Below are 22369 nucleotides of genomic sequence, written 5' to 3'. Positions count from 1 at the left end.
CAACAACAAAGTGGCATATCATGTGGATATTTACAGCAGCAAAATAATATAAATGCATCCATTAGACCTCCTTTGCCAGTACCAAAATGTAATAATAGGGGTTTTTTCCCCTTTTTTCTGGCAACAAAACTGAAACTTTTTTACAAGGATTCATGTCTGCATTAACCACAATACCTGCAGTCAAAATGCAAACAAAAAACATACTATGATAATATATGCATTGTCCTTGAAACTGATTGGTCCACACCAAGGGACGGCTTTGTTTTGAGCCTCGACCCAATTGGTGCTCGACCAGCTGACACCAAAAGGTCGAGCACCAATTGGGTCGAGGCTCAAAAGAAAGCCGTCCCTTGGTGTGGACCAATCAGCTTCAAGGACAATGCATATATTATCATAGTATGGTTTTTGTTTGCATTTTGACTGCAGGTATTGTGGTTAATGCAGTGACATGAATCCTCGTAAAAAAAGGTTTCAGTTTTGTTGCCAGAAAAAAAGGGGAAACCCCTATTATTATAATATAAATGGATGTTTCTAAATGTGGAGGGAAATACCGGAGGACGGGGGAAAAAATAAAACCCCCCACGCGACCACGGGGAGAGAAACACGCAAACTCCAAATACACAGACGGCGAGACCCCACCCGTACTCTACATATATAGACCGACCTCGCTTAGCGTGACCCATCAGAACGCCGATTCGTTTTTAGTGCTCTTTGTCCTGGATTAAAAAAAAAATACGAACAAAAAATGAAAACAAAAATCTATGAAACTGCCCTTACGAGTGAGAAAACGTACCGACCATTTACAAAAACAGGCGTGGGTCAGGTTAAATTGTGATTCAGGGACAGCTATTGATTTGTTTACATATATATTTTTATTGATGTGTTGTGACGGCTTTCCAGACAAAAACAATACACACCAAAATCTGTGAGAATATCTTACAGCATACATAATATTTCAAGAAATACTCAAATAAATGCAGATACATTACTGAGGTGAAACTTTTTTTTCTTCGCAGAGAAATATAAAATGAAAGATCTGCGTCACACTTGTGTGGGAAGTCCACAAATAACTGTAAAGTGATTAGAACACCCTTCAACATAAAAAGACCAAACACTGTACTTAAATTTGTAGGTAGATATTTGACAGTCACCAGTGATCAAAGTCAAAGTGATTCTTGCTCAAATGAGCAATGAGGTGGTGCTCACCTCTCATTTACAGCCCTGAGTCAGTGGTGGAAATTCCATGTTCCTATGGTGGGGGCGAGTCTATCCATAGGACAACCACTGTTGACCTCCCCACAGTGGTACTCTTTTTATCGACCCTGGATGGATAATGATGGGCCGAGCCAAGCTCCAACCAGAATTTAAACTCGCATCTTTGCGAGTGCGAGCCGATAGCACTACCGCTGAGCCACAGCGCCGGATAAATATTTTACAGCCACCACCGATATATATCTACATGCCTGGCATGGCCTCAACCTCTCACTCTTTCAAAGATGTCTCTGGTTGTGAAATGTGAGTGTAAAACAGAAGCGGTGTATAGTTCGTTGAAAAAAAAGTATAAATACACGTGATTAGTGTTTCAAATAAATCACCTGCGGCTGAGTAAAATGAAGTTACTCGATATTTAGTTTGTTTGCTCGGGCAGCACACCAAACATTATAATGTAGGACATCGTTTGTATTCAAAATAAATTATCGTGACCGACCGTAGGGTGGGCCATTGCACTCACAATTATCATATTTTGGCCAACCACGTGAGCATGGCAAGCAAGAGAGAATGAGCATCAGCTGCTCAAGCTCAAGACTGAATCGCTCACTCAGCAGTTGTCAAATCGGTACTCCGTGTAGCCCATCGCTTGACGAAGGACATTACCCTCAATTCCAGCCTCGATTTCATCTTAGTTGTGGTTTTGCCATACTTCCAAATCTGTAGCAGTGTAAAGCTGTGCAGTACCAGAGAGAACCACCCCTCTCTCAGTGGTGCCCTGTGTACACAATGAGACAACACTAGTGTGTTGAGGTATCAGGGGGATTATTGCTGTTAAAGACTTCATTTCAAGTGAAGAAAATGCTAAACTAAAAATTATTATGTGCCAAGCAACCCGATTATTATTTTCACCCATGCCAATTACAATTTTCTGGCACGCAAACACAAATCAACCTCCAATCAGTGGTGTGGTTTTAAAGTTATTTGAAGAAATGCACTCCTGTTGTGAACATAAATATCTTAAAAAGTGACTTTGGCATCTTCAAATAAAAATAAAATATGCTTTGACCATTAGTGCACTACCAGCAAACGTAAACAATTCTCCACTGCTAGCAACCGCCTGCCTGACTGCAGCATGTCTTCATCGCAGCTCCCTAACGGAAGCCTTCGTCGTTCGAAATGCACACAAACGTGTCCCTCGAACACAACACGCTATAATCGTAAGCAACTCGAGTCGATGGACGTTTCATTTTTCACGGTGTGGCGTCACTAAAAAGCATAATCAGTAACGATGTCTTAAAGCACTTCCATTACAGTGCAATATATGCCACATCAAGTGAGGAGAGACCACTTGTGGCGAAATAGAGAAATGCATTTTACAACAAAAATAACACAAGGGATTTCCAGAGTAACGTTTAAAATGAAAATGTACGGAAGAAAAATTTAACATTCGTTTTAAGTTAATTTATCATGCTCGTTCGCTTGACACCAGAGGGTTCATCAATCGAGGCACTCACTCTTCACGGATTTCCTGTGCGATATGGGCAACATTCAGTCACGCACCTTGTAGGTGAGACCACTTCCAAACCTCTTGGCATTTTCTCAAGTCCCCGTGCTCATCACTGAATATACAAATCGATGGGGACGAGCACGTCAGGCAATAAAGAAAACCTATTAGGTCGTTTAAACTTCCATTACCCGCCGACAACGGTGACCAACTTTACCAAGAGGGCCACGGAGCTAAGCTTGTTCCCTTGGACACTTGTGAAGCACAGGCACTTCTTGCTGTTGTCGTCCTTGTCCCACTCATGCTGGGGGTCGTTTTGTGCATCCCCCCCCGACCCCACTTTCCATCAGCGTAAGTGTAGTAACGTCGGTTACGAGGACTCCAGACATTGGGCGATGCTCGTCCAGACTCCCTCCAAGGTGCCTCTGGTCGTGTCTCGCGGAACTACGACCGCAGTGGGTCCATGGTGGTGGGGGTGAGGGTGTGGTGGAGGGGGGGGCGCCCGGCGGTGTTCACAGCGCTCGCTGGTCACCGCTGCGTCCGCACGAGCGCGCGGTAAACACCCAGGCCGAGCAGCGCGATCATGGCGGCCCCGATGCTGGCGCGAAGCCACACGGACGAGCCCCGCGCCTCGCACTCTTGCCAGTGCCTGCGTCACAAAAACGCATCCAGATGTGCACGCCCACAGATTAGCTTATGGGCATGCCCTTTTTTCATGACTAGTTGTAAGCAGACCATAATTGTGCTGGGCCAGAAACCAGGACACAAGGCAGACCATAAAACAGAGAGTAGCTAATCCTGGCTATATATTTTCCTACTTTAATCTCGTCTTATCTATCCCAGAGCAGAGCAACATTTTCTGTTAGAGAATGGCCCGGGGAAGTGGATACCAAAGAGCTACCTATGAGACCTATTCAAGTGACCTTTGTTAAACAGCTTCGGCTACAACACTTTCCAATCCGCGCTGCCACTGACAGTAATGATTACCTTATGGCAGTCTAACCAATATTGTAATTCGCAGAGGTGGAATATAGCCAAATTAAGTGCAAAACCAATTTTTTGGAGAATCACGAGTGACTGGGATGTGACTATTGCTTGCTTCCAAATGTAAGGAAACATAAAGGCACTGGGGAGGCTCCAGCACAGGAAGGGTCTGATGCTTGAAACGAAATGCAGAGCAGGACCTTCACATGGATGGGGCCTAATAGTTAAAGTACCCTTCTGTTCACAGACTCATTATTAGTTAGTCCAACCCTGCACACACACACACGAGCTCAATGAATTTAGCTGAGCAACAATATTGACTGTTATTTCCAACAATTAAAAAAATACATTTAACAAACCTCACAGACATTAAATAAGAAGCGGCAACACAAGCAAGAAAACAAAGCGGAAAACGTGAGAAAAACGGTGGAACATCAAAGTGCAAGTACACACAAAAGCTGCAAGCATCTCATTGATATTGCTTAGCACTCTCTATAAATGTAAAAATGTGCCTCTTTAGCTGTTTAGACGACCAGGACAACTGTTCTTCGTGAGAATGTTTATGCTAGCATGGATTTAAGAGATAGTAGCACCAACACCACGGTATTTGTCTATCATAGTTAAAGAGGAACAACAATCATAATAAACAATGCCTTTTATTTGGCCAGGAAAGCCTCAAGACTCTTGAGTGGGCCTTGATTTTTTTATGTTTGAGAAATTTCGTTCATAAATGTTTGGCATACGGGAGGACACTATACCACCATAATTCGAGGTACTCACGTAAAGCGGATTCAATCTAAGGCCAACCGAGCAAAGTTCAGGTTGTGAATTATGGCAAGGAATTGAGCCCAGATCACCGAGACCTCTACCACTATTCCAACTCTCTCCACGCACACAGTGGATCCAGTGATTCGTCCGTAGCAGCAGTTAAATTTCAACCCAATTAATTCATTCAGTGATCATCCAACTGACAAACGTGCTCAAGAGACACCAACCCCTTCCCGTGCCCTAGACAATGTGGCAGGCGGTGTGATCGGGATTGGGGGTGTAGAAGTGAGGAAATGGGCTGTGGTTGGGGTGAGAGGTGAGGCTTGGGGGGGGGGGGGGGAGTTGATGAACGGGGGGGCGAGGGTTACCTTCGAGGGAGTGACACTCCCAAGAAGGCGCTCCCCTCACCTAGCGCGACAGCGTGCACCTGGTGCGGGGGGCCTCGCCGCTCCCCGCTGGACAGCACTATCACTCCCAGCTCCTCCAGACAATCCCACAACCTTGGCGGCGTGACGGCGCGCACCACACGGTGAGACGACCGGGTCAGCTCGGGCGTTTTAGTTTGGGGAGGGGCGAGGGGAAAGGTAGGGGGTCAGGGTAGGTACGGGAGAGGCGGTGGCCAAGGGGTGGGTTTGGAAAGGTCCAGTAACCCACAAAAGTGATTCCGGTAACACGCTAAGCCCGGTCTCTCCCCGAACAGTGGCATGCCTTAATTTAGCTCTCACTCAGTGTTAATCAACGATTTAATTGTAACACGATGGGGGCTTTCATTCATTAAATGTGACATTTGTATTCAAGTCAACTGCAAATTAAAATGGTCATCTTGTTGTTGATGGGCCGAGCTGCGTTCAGATCACAGAGCACGGAGACTGGAACGACAGCTCGGTCAACAAGCGTTGTGAATATTTCCAACAACTCTTAATAGATCCTGCTGCCTTCTGCTGCCTTATGGCCCTCAGCAACCAGGTCAAAACGTTATAAACATCGTTGGCATATAATTTTCCTATCAATGCACACGGCCAATTAATTTCAATGAGGTTTTTTCCTGGTGTGTCAAAATAACATTGGTTGCCCAAGTCCATAGGTTGCCAAGCAACATTAAGCTGGCTCCAAGCAACATGTGGTAAGCTTTACAGGTGGAAAAAAGGGTTCATCTACAGATAATGACCAAGCATTGACAGAGAACTCGCCGTGCTAGAAAACAGAATGCACGACGCTCAACCCTCGTGACAAACCAGAGCTACGTCCATCTACTGATCCACAGAAGATCTACAGCCGCCAGTCTACGTCTGATAAGAACCAAAATCCTTCCACGTGTAACACCTGCCCCCCATCGGGTCTGCAACGATGGAGGGCGCGGGGAATGGGGAGGAAAGAACAGCTGCTTAGGGTTCCTGCGCGGTTCGCACTTAACGACAGAGCGTAGCGATGTGCAACAGAAAGAGGCAGAGAGCAACCCGGAGGAAATGCGCGGAGACGAGTGGCCTGATGACACACGGAGGAGAGGGGACACAAAGGGCAAAGAAAAGAATAAACAGTGGCAGATAGGGGAGAGCCGAAGCACTCGCAACCATGTTTATATAGTGGTCAAAGTGGAGAAATCTAACAAACATCGGACCAATTTAACACAACTGCAGAGTAACTGTTGCCTGTTTTTTTTCTACCTTTATCTTATTTTGGTTTCCACAAACTTTAAGCATTCATACATAAACACAGATCTATGTGCAGTGACGTAATCATGCACGTGAACTCACTTTGTCGTATTGCTCAATGGACACGGAAGATACACCATGAAACGATAATAAAGGTTTTTTTAGGTTAGATCGCGTAAATATAAACGTGTCGTTAAATCCGCCACCACCCGACACAGTTACTTAGTAAGTTTTGTGACATGAACAAAATGTGCCAATTAGTTACTACTTCAGCACACCGGTGTGTTGGAGAGTAAACCCAGAACATTTACAAATCGAGTACGATGTTTCACTGGTGATTACAACAACCAGCTTCATCAGGCGATCAGCCAGAATTGCGAAGAAGCCTTCCTGTTTACACTATTCCAGAGTGCACTCCCAGTGTACTCCAGAATAGGCTTACGTTTAAAAAACACACATGCAGAGTTGGGTGACCACGCTGGAACCATCAAACTCGCTCGACGCAACAAGTCGCTTTGGCAATAATTGAGAGAGAGCTGGATTTTAACCCAGACTTCAGGTTCGGTTTCAGTGCTCCAATGAGGCCATCGGTCTCCGGAGCAACGCGGTCTACACACTCACTCCACGTTGACAGCCGCTTGCACGGCTGAGCGAGAGCGCTCTCGCTTGTGATCGCCGCATCCCACGTTCGCCACAGAAGTAGTTTTTCACAGCCACGTCCCAGCAACGTCATCACCAATATGGGCAGGACATTGAATGTTTGGCTGACATAAATGAGGCTCAGTGGAATATCCGAGAGGTTTAGGGTGGGGGGAGGGTGGGGAATGGGTTAACAGAAAAACAATTAAAGTGTTAAAAGTATGCGGCATTATAGAGATCGACTGTCACGTGATTCTTCTTGACTACATATATGAGCAGGAATTTGATAGAGGACACACTACGGAAGCGATGAATGACATCGTCAGATAAGCAGAACTCGTTAATAATCACAGAGTGTGAGATTAAGAAGAAAATGGGACAAGGATGCTGATGAGAAATTGAGATAAGAGGCAGTGATGAGAAGTTAGGGATGTAACGCTGCACCCCTCCACTATTCTACGAATCGTCACAAATCAGATTCACAATTCAATTCTCAAAAATAACAAACGTTTCCTCTTGCTAAATATGTGGAATATATAGCGGTATAAATAGTGTCTGCAGTGGTGTGAATCTACAGCGCAATTGTGGTATGAATCTAAATTATTCTATAGTTGTAGAAAAACCACAAACATACAGGATGTGAATTTGATACCATCGATTTTTAAGCGGATAATTCAGTACACGTAAAACGAGCATAACATTCCATTTTAACCAAGGCGACGTTATGTCCCTCCTAGGCATGTAACAATTCAGCGCCTCACTTGCCGATGATACATGAATTGTTAAACTTTGAGGGTCACAATTCTATTCAATAACATTCATTTTTAAATCTCACTTGCACCGTCAGTCTCTCTCTGTCGTGTTCATTTTAATAGCCAATCGGTATAGTAGCATGGAACTTGCATATGCATTTCATGAACCACTAAAAAAATCGATTCACACAACCTATCGTTCAATACATCTATCGTGACCAAAAGAATCGAGTTTAAGGCACCACGGTGGCAAGATGTTAACGCCCTCGCCTGGTATACAGATCGTGGGTTCGATCCCGACCCCAACACATGTATATATGGAGTTTGCATGCTTCTCTGGGTCCTCCGGATTTTTCCCTCCTCGTTTATAAACATGCGTTTAGAATATTTGGCTGCACTAAATTTCCACATAAGCTAATTCGTTGCGCTATAAATTTGTGGCCAGGTCACTTCCGAAAAAGAGCCATATAAGCTCGGTGGGCCTTTCCTGGTAAAATAAAAAGTTTTTGTTTAGTTTTAATCGATCAATTGCACACATGCCTAATTACTTAGTGAGGGGCAACCGCGAAGATTTAGTGGGGTGAAGGGGGGGGGGGCACGAGAAGGAGGAGGGCAGCAGCGTCACGGATGCAGCGGCCGTGCGTGCGCGTGGAGGAGGAGGGAGAGCGAGAGAAGGGCGAGTAGAGCGGGCAGGTGCAGGGAGGACCTGGAGCGCAGGGAGGCGACGAGGCGGCTCCGGAGGCCGCGTAGCAGGGCCGAGCCCAGCAGGTTTTGACACACGCAGAGTGTACACTTGTTGCAGTTACACAGGCAGTCTAACTGGGAGTGGCTGCAGGAAGACACAACGACAAAACCAAAAGACAAAAATGCACGCGCTCCCACACAGAGAAGAGGAGGAAAAAGTTGTTGGCTTCTGGGGAAATGTCGAAATTCTTGGGCAGCAGTCAAGGTGTTAAACCAAGTGAAGTTCTGATCTATAACCATGAAAACATGAAAACCCAGTTTTAACCAAAGTAAAACAGTAAAAACATTGATAAGGAACGCACGACCGCTTTACGAGATCACAGGAAGTAAGAAAGTAAGTTTAAAAAAAGGCAAGAGACTGTTGATTAACCTTGTGGTATGTCGGGGCAAATTCGGTTCATCCTGACACACCGCTGCACCACCCAGGGGTGATGGTGACCCACACCATGTTCAGATACCAAACGGCCACTTGTCTTATGCATCATGGTCACAACTCAAAACCTGGGTCATCAACACCACATCGCAGTACTTTCCCCAAACACCACATCAACCATTGACGCACGTTTGAAGATTAAATACAGAATCGTGATGTCAGATCTGGACTTTTGTTAAATGTCTGATGGAGCTCTACAAACATTCCCGGATCAATCAGACAGAATCCTGTGTACAGCTGTCTATCGAATGGAGAACTATTTACAAATTCACTGAAGCCACTATCCCAGCGTTCATCCATATTCTCTGTCTCTCTTTGCTGCAGCTACGATCACGGCTGCTGTTCGCAAGAACCATGTGCCTTATTTCTACCTCCGGATTGTATTACTCTGTGTTCACTCTTGGCCATCTGCTCTCACTTAACGGTGCAGTTGCTACATTACAGGACAGCGATTTTTCTCTCCTCACACAGCACAGTAACTTGTAACCTGTCACCAATGACTTTACTCGAATTCCCACTGGCTTCTCACACTCAACTAACTGAACTAAATAAACACAAAAAGCCCACTGAGCGATGAGCTCTTTTTCAGAGGAGACCTGGCGACACTTGATAGCTCCTTCTTTGGTTCTTTCGGTAAAGTCACGTAGAATGAGAATAAAATAATAAATTGATAAAATAAAATAACACAATAATATTCTCACGACGTTTCGGCCACAACACAAGCGGCCTTCATCAGGTGAAGGGACGAGACTGTCTGGTAGGACAGCGCTGAAACGTCGTGAGAATATTATTGTGTTATTTTATTTTATCAATTTATTATTTTATTCTCATTCTACGTGACTTTACCGAAAGAACCAAAGAAGATGAATCATTGCAGTCACGAAAGCTTTAAATCAAAACTTGATAGCTCATCGATATAGTTTATCATATGTGGGAATTTATAGTCGCAGCCAAATAATCCAATTGCAATTTTCTCAATGTGAAGAGAAAAACAAGAGGACCTGCAGAAAAATCCACGTGACCACGGGGAGAACAAGGAGTCAGGGTCAGGATCGAACCCACGACCTCCTGCGTACCAGGTGGGGAAGATAACACCTCGCCACCACGTCACCACCTTTGCATTAAAGTCCTAGGGGCATCGACTTAGAGAATCGTTCAACATTACCAACATAACCAAAACCGTACATAACGTACGATATTTACCACCTTCAATTCCTTCTCAGAAAAAAAAGTACCTTTTCAGTTTTGTTTATAACAGGTTTTATCAACGTGTTAGTGAATTAAAAATAAGTACGTTAGAGTGTTGAAACGGGCCTGTGTTCTTGTTACAATAAAAACTTAATGGAAAGAAAAACGCAAGTACGTTAGGCTTCTCATGTCTCCCCACTAGTTGGACAGTTCACACACTCCTGATCAACGTTAATAGCAATGAATAATGTTCACCTAGCAAACGTGATTTTTTTTTAATAACCACCAAAACACCAGGACCACAGACCTCCGCTGCACCAATTTGTAACGCGCACGGTATTCGCGAGCTCTCGAATTGAGAAAACGACTCAGAGGCACGAGGAACCACCGACAAGTAGTGAGCCGGTGCGCCAAATTTCCTCCCCACCTCAAAGCTCTGCGACCCTCTACATATGAAGGTGTTATCAGCCAATTAATGAGTGTTTACATGCGGCAAAAAAACTGAAGCACCCGGGGGAAACCCACACAAGTGAGGGAAGTGACACTGTCTCCCGTAGAGAATGGACAGATAATATTAGTCCGCACGTTTTCCATACATTCTCATGACGCCCGCAGTAACGGAACTTCCCAACATTTGCATGACCCACCAACCTTCGCTGCCTCCACAGTGCTGTATGTAGATATGTTGAACTTCTTTCGCACCGAGCGTAGCCAAACGTGCTAATTAAAGTGCTGTCAAACCACACCTCTACCCTCCAACCCCCCCCTCCCCTTTCCCCCCACAGGGTCATGGTGCCAACAAGCTAGCCAGACGCTACGCACGGGTAGATGGCGACCGTGAGCAGCTTGAGGAAGATGTCGCGGCATGGGGTTTCGGCGTCACCGACGCCGGGCGTGAAGGGCGCCGGCAGCGGCAGCCGGTGCTTGCGGCAGAACTCGGCGGGGCTCAGCCCGTGCAGCTGCTTGACGGCGCCGAGGTCCGACTTTGTGGCCACCACCACGCACGGCACGCGGCTGTCCAGGAAGTGTTGCTGACCACGGTGGATGTGTGAGTGCATGTGGGTGTGTGTGCGTACGGGCAGATGAGGAAGAAGGCGGTGAGCGTGCGAGCTGAGTCGGAAGGCAAGTGCCAAACAGTAGGAACAGAAAGGTGAATCGCTTCATCCAATTTATATTAATTTTTTATGCTCACGATGGCATTAATCAAATGGGCAGCGTTATAAAGGAGTGTTTTCGCAGTCTGTATGCTGTACGTTATGGGATCAAGGGATCCCGGTAGCCAATAGAGAGGCGCTACATTCACCACAATGTTAACGAATTCCCAAATTGAGCTTAACGGAGACATTTAAGATGAGCACAGTTTCACTGAACGTATCGTCAAAAACATCAGACAAAAGTGGCGTTCTGGTTTACTCATTTAAATTTGGTACATCTGGTATTTGTGCCGTTCTCATAGCGCAAGGATATCATAAAGGCGTTAAGTTTCACAAACAAGTATTGTTTGCTAGTAGGCGGCAATGTTACTGGACATCTGTTAAAAACTGTTTTATAGCTCATAGGATTCCTCCAGTGTTCATAAATAGTCTGATTCTGACACTTTTTTTTGCTACCAAGATAAGTAATTTGGGAGTAAACTTCCAAATTTGTCAAATTTGTGGACGGTGGTGCCCGCGCACACATGTGGCATCCGTGATGAACGTCGCGGGATCTTTTTCTCGTCCACCGCGAAGCAGGTGGCGGTGTATCTAAACTAAACACACCCGCAAGTGCATCAACCAGGGGCACAGGCCCGCTGGGCCTCTTAACCACGAAACCTCTGCAACAAGCGGCGAACAGGAAAACACACTCGGCCACGTCGCTGGCTGACACGGCTCATGCGGTGCGGGCAACCTTGAAGATGCGAGCACAGTACTCGAAGGAGTGGGGATCGTCCACGTTGTAGAGGAGGCAGGCGACATCGCAGCGCACGTCGCCCGATGCCAGGAACTCTGAGTCCGTGTCGATTTCATGCATCTGAGCGGCGGCGGCAGGAAGCACAGGATGACATTGAGACGAGGCGCACAGGCAGATAACTAAAACTAAACTATTTAAACTATTTTTAATTTACAAGACAAGGCCCACTGAACTATATAGCTCTCTTTCAGAATGCGACCTGACCACAAATGATAGCTCAACGAAGTGGATTATCGCGTGTAAATTTATAGCAGCCAAACACTCTAAACGTACATTGATTCTAAAATGTGGAGGGAGAAACTGGAAGACTCGGCAAAAAATCCACGCTTCCAAGGAGACAAATTGGTTCGATCGCAAGCTAACTCAAAAAACCTGGATTATTGATTTTATTGGTCACGAAAGCCTACGTATTAATCTAAATATACAGGCGTCGGGAACAAACCCACGACCTCCTGTATACCGGGCGAGGTAGTTAACATCTTGTCACCGTACCGCCCATTCCCCTCTGGTCACATAGGGGAATGGGTAAACAGGCACACAGAGGTAGAAATAAAGATGGGCACAGTAGACAGGAAGGTATAGGACCAAGTCAAATATATTTTGCTTCTTTTGTTGACCTTGCCAATTGGCTATCGCTTTTACGACACCGAGCAGAAGCAAGTGATGATAAGATATGGTGGCATCAATAGGATTTACTACTGATTTCTTGAAATCGATTTTGGTTTAATGAAAATGCCACTTAAGGCTACTGATCATCCAAATTTGGTAGAAATTGAGTTCGGGTTTGTTGTGACCGTTTCACGGGCAGTTTATGAAAAGCAGAAGATCCCTGGATTTGATCTTCCACAAAGCACATGGTCCACCCTAAATTGCATCCGCACATACCATGGCAGATGCAGATACCTGATGCACAAATGGAAAATTAAAAAACTCTCCAGTGTGTGCGACTGTGGTCATCCAGAACAGACCAAACAATATCGCAATGCCCGATCCAAAAATTCGAAGGAGACATCACGTTGATGCACTCCGCTGCTCCCAACGCGGTTATCTCGCTTGACCACCCGAATGTGAAATTGTAGCCGTTGCTCTGCATCTACATCAACCATATGAAAAAAGATTAAAAGCAACCGATAATATCATCACACCCCCATCATTGCGGAAAAATAAGGGGGCAGCGGACAGACGGCGATTGAAACGAGGCTGACCGAGTCACACCCACCAGCAGGTACTTGTCGTGTCCGTAGATGGAGAGGGCGTTGATGGCGTACAGCGACCGGTGCTCTTCCCGGATTCGCTTCTGCCTCTGAACGACAAAGGCGGGATTCGCCGACTGGGTTTTTTGCGCACGCTAACGCAAGACATCAACGGTGATCGTCCTGTGATGTGAGACGGCGGCCCCTCGCCTTACAAAAATTTGCATTCTGCCCATTGGGTCAGCACTGCCATTGCAGAAGAATGGTGCCCAACGCACCGCTCAGCTGGGCATGGGGATTGAGCTGCTTTTTGTGTTTGGTTTTGCTGTCCTTCTCCCGCACCTCTGATTAGCATGGTTGGCTATGTACGGTGGTGTGAAAGAAGTTCAACATACAATCATACAAGCCCTGCGGCGATTCACACAAACAGCTACACTATGAACTGTCACAACTCAGGGTCACGATTAATTTTAATTGAAATTTTTTGTCTCGTGTTTACCATTCTGGTAAAATGTTGCTCGCAACGCTATTCTTAATGTACATATAATTCACATACATATCAAATAACAGATTCTTACAGGCACACTTCATTGCACGTATCGCTAGCATAAAACAAAAAAATTCAACCAATAAATTGGTGGATCGTTGCATGCCAAGTGAGGGGACTATTATTATACGGAGAATTCAGCGGTGAAAAAAACGACCAAACTAAATATTTCCTTTACATTCCTACGACTTCAATAATCGTGAAACGTTTACAGATCGACGAATACTTACGGACAGGTTCTTCCCCAGGAAGGCTTGCAGGAACGCACTCTTTCCAGCTCCTCGCACGCCGAAAACGTTGCACAGGAACGCGTTCCGCTGCGTTTGCTTCTTCATCAGATCCAGCTTCTTGTCTCGCGTCACTGCAGTGCGAGCGCGACAAGGCGGACGGGTCATCTCGGCGAATTCATCACGCAACCTCCGATCACCCTCGCAGGGTCGGCTTTTGGCTAACCGTCAAACAAAGACGGTCACTGCTCCGATAAGCACGGCTGCCTACGTACGGTGCAAAAGAAGTTCAACATACATACTCTGCATCGCGCGCTCGGACATGCTTCTGCGGCCGACTGAAACGCTCTTCCTTCCGATATCAGGAAGCCACTGGAGCTATGCACTTTCAAATGTACAGTAAAACCTTGGATTGCGAGCATAATTCGTTCCGGAAACGTGTTTGTAATCCAAAGCACTCGTATATCAAAGCACTCGTATATCATTAAATTTCGATTTAAAGCTTTCGTGACTGCAATGATTCATCTTCTTTGGTTCTTTCGGTAAAGTCACGTAGAATGAGAATAAAATAATAAATTGATAAAATAAAATAACAATAATATTCTCACGACGTTTCGGCCACAACACAAGCGGCCTTCATCAGGTGAAGGGAGCGAGACTGTCTGGTAGGACAGCGCTGGAGTGAGAGAGCCACGTTCAGATCACGGCTTTTAAGCTGTGTGAGAGGAACAAAGAGCCTTGACGAAGGAATTAGCATAAAATTTAGCATTGAAAAGGCTGAATGATTAGCTTGTGACTGGTCACAGAAATAGCTATGTTAAAAGTTAAAGCATACACATCCGCAGAGACACCCATTGTTAAAAGGAATTAGCATAGAATTTAGCATTGAAATAGCTAAATTAAGGCATTCGCTTGTAACTGCTACAGAAATAGTTACGTTGAAGTCAGAGCATACACATTCACCGAGGCACTTAGTACAAATCAAAACAGGAGAATTTAGCATTGAAATAACTAGGCGAATTTAGCATGGAAATAACTGGGTGATTTGCTAGTGATTGGTCACAGAAATGACTACAAATCTGAGCTATTCACAGTACTATATAGTGAACCACTAAAAACTAAAATATAAATTACCTTCATGTTATCAATAAACTCTATATTCTCCAATCAGCTAAGCTACCAACCATAAGTCGTTATATAACACAATGCTATATGGCGAAAAAATGGGTGGATTCTTACCCTCAAATTTCCGTACCACGGATAGCTACGGGCCCCGTTCAGACGGACGAGTTCGTCCATGGTCGGAACAGAGGAGGGGGAGAGAGACAGCTGCGAAGCCCTAGTATACTCCATGTTGTAAACCATACCATTAACCGTGGTGTGAGAGGTATTAAGAGGCAATGCTGGCGAAAGAGCTGCGGTCTGAAGGTCATCGTAAAATTACAATTAATTAAGAACAGAAATGATTTAACACATCTTTCCAGTGGTTACTGAGCCTGAATCCATCTTCTCGGTTGAAATTGTCTCTGTGCTTGTATATGTGAATGGCCTCATGAACGAATCTCTCATGGTAGCCAGTTGGTTTGCAAAGAACCTCCGTCTTGGAGAAGTCAATGTCATGTGAGCCCACTGAATTGTAACAGTGATCTGCCACGGCAGAGGAGTTCGTCTTACCGTGTTTCAAGTCTGCTTTATGTTCGCGGATGCGATCCGAGATATGTCTTTTGGTTTCTCCAATGTAGCTACTACCACAGAGGCACTTTAGTTTGTAAAAGCACAACACAGTCCACACCACCTGACTTCGAAGGCCCTACTTAATGGCCATGATGTTTAAGGGATGATGAGAGTGCGGCGTGTAGAGTTTAACGTTGTAAGCGCTAAGAGTGGGAGTTGCGCAGGTGAAGTGTCATTTGTAAGTTAGGGATGTGACGATTTATCGGCTCGTCGATTAAAATCGTTTTCTTGTGATTTACAAACTAAAGTGCCTCTGTGGTAGTAGCTACATTGGAGAAACCAAAAGACATATCTCGGATCGCATCCGCGAACATAAAGCAGACTTGAAACACGGTAAGACGAACTCCTCTGCCGTGGCAGATCACTGTTACAATTCAGTGGGCTCACATGACATTGACTTCTCCAAGACGGAGGTTCTTTGCAAACCAACTGGCTACCATGAGAGATTCGTTCATGAGGCCATTCACATATACAAGCACAGAGACAATTTCAACCGAGAAGATGGATTCAGGCTCAGTAACCACTGGAAAGATGTGTTAAATCATTTCTGTTCTTAATTAATTGTAATTTTACGATGACCTTCAGACCGCAGCTCTTTCGCCAGCATTGCCTCTTAATACCTCTCACACCACGGTTAATGGTATGGTTTACAACATGGAGTATACTAGGGCTTCGCAGCTGTCTCTCTCCCCCTCCTCTGTTCCGACCATGGACGAACTCGTCCGTCTGAACGGGGCCCGTAGCTATCCGTGGTACGGAAATTTGAGGGTAAGAATCCACCCATTTTTTCGCCATATAGCATTGTGTTATATAACGACTTATGGTTGGTAGCTTAGCTGATTGGAGAATATAGAGTTTATTGATAACATGAAGGTAATTTATATTTTAGTTTTTAGTGGTTCACTATATAGTACTGTGAATAGCTCAGATTTGTAGTCATTTCTGTGACCAATCACTAGCAAATCACCCAGTTATTTCCATGCTAAATTCGCCTAGTTATTTCAATGCTAAATTCTCCTGTTTTGATTTGTACTAAGTGCCTCGGTGAATGTGTATGCTCTGACTTCAACGTAACTATTTCTGTAGCAGTTACAAGCGAATGCCTTAATTTAGCTATTTCAATGCTAAATTCTATGCTAATTCCTTTTAACAATGGGTGCCTCTGCGGATGTGTATGCTTTAACTTTTAACATAGCTATTTCTGTGACCAGTCACAAGCTAATCATTCAGCCTTTTCAATGCTAAATTTTATGCTAATTCCTTCGTCAAGGCTCTTTGTTCCTCTCACACAGCTTAAAAGCCGTGATCTGAACGTGGCTCTCTCACTCCAGCGCTGTCCTACCAGACAGTCTCGCTCCCTTCACCTGATGAAGGCCGCTTGTGTTGTGGCCGAAACGTCGTGAGAATATTATTGTTATTTTATTTTATCAATTTATTATTTTATTCTCATTCTACGTGACTTTACCGAAAGAACCAAAGAAGACACTCGTATATCAGTTGTGATCACGTGACGCTCGGCAGGCAAAGCGTATACGTACTACTCGTATTGCAAGACCTCGCTCGTTTATCAAATTAATATTTATTTAAAAATTTTGCTCATCTTGCAAAACACTCGCAGACCAAGTTACTCGCAATCCAAGGTTTTACTGTATATTGAAACCTCATTTCTCTAGAACTGCTTTTGTATTTAGTTTGTTGTCCTTCCCCCCTGCGCACCTCCGATTAGCATGGTTGGCTATGTACGGTGCGAAATAAATTCAACATACGTACATACGTACATTGTGCTGAGGCCACCGCCACCACCACCACACACTTCGAACACATCACTGCCTCTAATTTGTCAAGGTCACGCAAGCACAACACAGTCCACACCACCTGACTTCGAAGGCCCTACTTAATGGCCATGATGTTTAAGGGATGATGAGAGTGCGGCGTGTAGAGTTTAACGTTGTAAGCGCTAAGAGTGGGAGTTGCGCAGGTGAAGTGTCATTTGTAAGTTAGGGATGTGACGATTTATCGGCTCGTCGATTAAAATCGTTTCTTGTGATTTGCAACAAGTTATGTGCGTGAAAACTAATAATTTACACATGCAAAATATGTCAATAAGATGCTAATGTTAAGGGAGACGACAAAATTGTACAAACGAGGCAGAAAGATCGAGAAACGTTAAAAAATAAACGATAAAACCGAGACAACCAAGGAACAATTCTTTAACTGAATCGTGACAATTCATCGATGAGTTCCGAGGATTAATCGTCAAGGAAGGGTTAAGGTGTTAACTGTAAATGTTAAGAAAAGTTGATGGATTGCGGTTGACGGTTAAGGGTCGGGTCACCTGTGATTGCCGAGGCCTGGGAGGGCTGGTCGGCGAGGAGCGGGTACCCCAGGTGTCCCAGATACTCGAGGCATCGGTGCACGTCTAGGTACGCCGTGAGCCTGCACATGAAACAACGCGATGACGAGGGAAGGAGGACAGAACGAGATAACTCTAATGTCACACCGATCCCACTTTCACAGCCCTGCCTCTTAGCCTCGACAAAATCATCTCGTTTTGTAATTGTGTTTTCCAATGCATGTAGTTGTGTATTCTAATTCGGCTGCTGGTATCGAAAGTACACAATGAAGCATTCTCTTCTGATCTTGATTTGAAGCTTTCGTGACTGCAGGAATCCATACTCTTTGGTACTTTCGGTAAAGTCAGAATTTTTTCTTCTACCTACGTGACTTTACCGAAATAACCAGAGTATGCATTATCTTCTGCTCTAGATTTCCCTGTGGAAATCTGTATTTGATAAGAAACAAGCTGGAAACCTTTACCTGGCATTCTCCGAGGGTGATGTAATGTATAATAGTAATTTAAGATGTACAATATTCATGCTAAATGCATCTCTAACGGGGAAATGCATTATCACACGCGTTGTGGACATTAAATGTGTTTGCAGGTCACACTTGAAGGGTCTTTGTTCAGTAACCTCAAGCCCATGCATCGTTAAGCTGTGCATGTTAGGGTGTCGATTCAACTTCTTTGCAGGAAAAAAAGTCCTTTGTCAAACCATACTGAATGAAGACCTCTACATACCGTATGGGTTATGGGTGTTTGCGAGACCATACTTTGCCACAATAGTCAGTGCGGGTTGTGTAAAAGGGAGGGGTGGCAGCACTGCCTCAGATATCACTTGCACTGTTAGTAATAGGCGGCAATCAAACTTGGGCAAACCAGGTTGATAGTAGAGTGCTTGATCCTGCAGAACGACTCCCTCACCATCCTTGTAGTTTTTTAATGAGATGATCGATCAACGAATTTATTGATTAATTAACCGACCCCAGGAGTGCCGGGCACTTACGTCCACTGCGCCAGGTATCCCTGCTGGGTGATCCATCCTCGCTCGTTGGTGAGCACCGTGTGATTGACGTCGGGCCCCCAGGGCATGTAGGGAAACACTCCGAACAGCTCCTTCAGCTCCTCCAGGCTCAACGCCCCGTCGCGGTCCTTTCAACGTACACACCGGGCAGGAAATAAATACAAAAAACAAAAAATCATGAAGTTAAACAAGAAAACATTGACAGTTTCCAATCCACTAACAAGCTGTCTCTACCACCGAATGACAGAAAGTAATCACTTTTAAAATGCCTTTCATTCAACTGTGTGCATGATGCATTTGATCAACTACAGTGGGAAGATTGGCCGAGATGACCCCCCACAATCGACAAACTCACAGAACTTGCAACTGCGAGTCAATCACGCTCTCACAGCACAGCCTGCCCAAGCGATGGCTATTCAATAGGCACGCACGTATGCAGACTATACGCAGATGCCACATGGAAGGCAGGCAAGTGGAGTGCCATTCTAACCAGGTCATGCTTTTCAAAGATCCTCTGCAGAAAGTTGTAGGCGTGGTGGTTGAGCTCGGTCGTGCAGTCGGAAGGAACCTTGAGCCTGCGCGAGGTCAAAGAGGACACCAGACCAGACACGATTAAATCACCGTGACGTCAATGTGACGTCCATTTTTAACACAACATAACTGCAGTCTTGCCACTATACTGCTATGGCAGGGTGCTTGACCATGCCTTTAATTAACAACGCTTGTGTTGGACATCCCAGGACACATGGCTTTCGTTCATATTTAACGAGTGAGTTGTTAGGGTTTTTCTTGGATTGTGTCTTTAAACGAGGATTCTTCAACAGGCAGCCCGTGGGCCAGAAGGCACTTGGAGTGGCCTACTGAGAGGTATGGTACGCCGAACTATAGAGAAATTAAGATGAGTGAGACAGAAGCGAGATAAACAGGAAAGAGAGCTGCTAACAAGATGCACTGATTAATGGTCACATGCGCAAACATTACATTACATGACGTCACGTAGCCCACCAGCACATGCCAGTTCTTGTTGCAGCCCACCATAAAATCTAGGTTGAAGACTTCGGCTTAAATATAAATAATTTTCGACGAGATTTCTGCAAAAGCAACTTTCAGCGCCACCTCACCGCCCCCCCCCCCCCACCTGCCCTGCCCCCCCTCCCACTCCGGCACCCCGGTGGCAGCGGGCTCAGCAGGCCACTCACGACGGGTAGAGGTACTCATCAGTGAGATCCAGGCCCTCGTCGTATCCGAAGCGGCGCAGCGCCGTCCATGTCGTCTCGTGCCGCCCGCGCTGCACAAACAGCGTGTGCAGGAACAGGAAGCCTGGTGGTGAGCGGCATGCGACACGGAACCGGACACGAGAGGCAGGGAGCGGTGAATCATTCACGTTCGCAATAACCGCACAAAAACACAACGGTCCCCCCTCTATTTGTAGCTCTGATAAGACTGTTAGGGCAAGTGCTGTTCGGAAGTAAAATTGGTCTCTTGCTTGAATGAGTGCTGGATGGTGCTCATAATCATTGATGATCCTGAGCCAGCGATTAAAGGCATCATTTTTATGGTGGGGAGTAGTATTTGCATAAGACGATGGTGATGATGACATTGAGGCTCAGTAGACTGACTGGGATCTGATCCCGTGGTCGAACGACTGGGATCCGTGATTCTCTACCAAATGAGTCATAACATGCTGGTAGCAAACAACTACTAGACATCTGGGAAAAAGAGATTCATAGCTTATCAGATTCCACCAGGATAAATAAAGATTTCGATTCTGAACTATTACTAAGGTCATTATGGTACATTAATGAGATCACACCAGCACCGGTTCCATGCTGAATTTAATCATAATGCTGATTCAATCACTCATTTATGACTGAACTGACCTCATGTAAGCCAAAAACTATACACAGAAACAATTTTACAATCATGATATTTGTGGCCTAAAATCAAACTCAGGTAGTTATTTGGGAGTGCTAATAGACTTTACACACACAGACATAAACACATAAGCAGAGACACAAACCAAACTGGTACAAGGTGCGGCGTTTTTAACATTTGCTGAATGAGAGCCCAATAAAGGAATGAAAGCGGCATGAAGTTATTGTTTAGATGGTGAAGGGTGCGCTGGTGCGCGACTGTTAAGAACAAACGGGGGACGCCTCACCTTCCAAGGTGAGGGCGCCACCCAGCACGCCGTTGGTCGTGTTCTTCCTCACCACGTTCTTGACGTCCTCCAGCGTATGGGGAGCCAGGGGCGACTTGTAGCAGGTTTTCTGTAAGCGCGTAACGCAGCACAAGTGAAGCGCAGCAAGTGAGCCAGGAATCACCGCTTGATTCACATCATCATCAGCCATTATCAATCCACTGCCAGATGAAGGATTACCCAAGTGTACACCATTTCCCATGGTCGAGTGATACAACAACCCACCGAGCACCTACATACCAAATGATTTCGTTGCTCCGTAGCTGCAACTCTTGTCATTAGTCTTGACTCCAACGCCATCGTTCCTTCGAGTGACGTCCTACTCTTTAACCTCATTTTTAGGAATTAAGAAACGGCCTTTTAAATGTGCAACTACTAACTGTCACTTAAAGGAGGAGTTCATTTGAAGTGCCGACCTATGTGCTGGACACAACAACACCCTCTGACCTGGAAGTAGTTGATCTCCGTGTCATTGAGCAGCCCATCGTTGTCCTGGTCCGAGATCCTGAAGATTCGGGTGAGAGCCTTCACACACCCCGGCCTCAGCTGCAGATGCGCACACACACACACATCATTCACAAATCATCGCAACTAACAAAACACTTTTAAATTTGTTAACAAACAAATGACCATAGCAACTTAGGGATGGCAAAGCATTGAGGCAGCTAGAGCAGAAGCCAGATTTGTCGCAGTGGTCACAGACTACAAGGGATAGAAAATATGAGCATACAAATGAATAGCTGGATGTGTAATGACAGCGCCAATAACACTCAACCAGCACCGCTGAGAGAGTGGGTTAGATTTTGATATTTAAAACTGGCTCTCAAGGGTAACGGGTTTATGGTCCGTGCCAGATCAGAAATAACTGAGCACATTGCAGGCGTTGATTTTAACAGGTGGGTAAGCTCAAAGAAAAGTGTTCACTCTTGAGCTCATACGAAGAAGCAGCAGTGTGGAGACTGAGACAGACTGCTAAAGGATAGCTGATGTCACTTCAGTTTTGCTCAGCAACGCCATGTTTGGCCTGACAGTATGTAGGTGGATCTGAACTTGAAATGTCCTTCAATCTGAGCCAAGATGCCAATAGCACAAATGGACTATCATTGGCAAAAGTCTGAAACCACAAATTTAAACAAACAAAAAATGAAATGCAATAAACTTTCCATGGAAAATCAAAGAAGAGGCCCCTATATTGAATTTTCCACAACTGCGCTTTAAAAATAAGTGACAAATAATACAAAACACCCAGTGTTCACATATTATGCAGGTAACAGGGG

At 45.2% G+C, this 22369-nt stretch overlaps 1 protein-coding gene across 3 annotated transcripts in view; it reads right to left on the bottom strand.

Annotated features, from left to right (window-relative positions):
• Nucleotides 1-853: 853 nt before the first annotated feature.
• The window catches only part of LOC116957014 (mitochondrial Rho GTPase 1-like), a 30719-nt gene continuing 9203 nt past the window's right edge, over nucleotides 854-22369 (bottom strand). The window contains exons 9-21 of one of the 3 annotated variants that reach the window (XM_032978926.2): nucleotides 21540-21638; nucleotides 21054-21162; nucleotides 20092-20212; nucleotides 19383-19467; nucleotides 18875-19020; nucleotides 17866-17966; nucleotides 13800-13930; nucleotides 13049-13132; nucleotides 11767-11889; nucleotides 10699-10907; nucleotides 8218-8340; nucleotides 4837-4968; nucleotides 854-3365 (exon numbers count right to left, since the gene is read on the bottom strand). In XM_032978926.2, coding sequence (XP_032834817.1) covers nucleotides 3245-3365; nucleotides 4837-4968; nucleotides 8218-8340; nucleotides 10699-10907; nucleotides 11767-11889; nucleotides 13049-13132; nucleotides 13800-13930; nucleotides 17866-17966; nucleotides 18875-19020; nucleotides 19383-19467; nucleotides 20092-20212; nucleotides 21054-21162; nucleotides 21540-21638 — 1584 coding nt within the window. In that variant the 3' untranslated portion in view covers nucleotides 854-3244. The remainder of the gene's footprint in view (nucleotides 3366-4836; nucleotides 4969-8217; nucleotides 8341-10698; nucleotides 10908-11766; nucleotides 11890-13048; nucleotides 13133-13799; nucleotides 13931-17865; nucleotides 17967-18874; nucleotides 19021-19382; nucleotides 19468-20091; nucleotides 20213-21053; nucleotides 21163-21539; nucleotides 21639-22369) is intronic. The other 2 variants (XM_032978935.2, XM_032978944.2) reach the window with 2 other exon arrangements.

The sequence above is a fragment of the Petromyzon marinus genome, chromosome 3, assembly GCF_048934315.1.
Source record: "Petromyzon marinus isolate PM22_M1 ecotype Great Lakes invasive population chromosome 3, UKy_Petmar_22M1.pri1.0, whole genome shotgun sequence".
In the NCBI taxonomy this organism is placed as follows: domain Eukaryota; kingdom Metazoa; phylum Chordata; class Hyperoartia; order Petromyzontiformes; family Petromyzontidae; genus Petromyzon; species Petromyzon marinus.
This window is presented reverse-complemented; position numbering and strand designations above follow the sequence as displayed.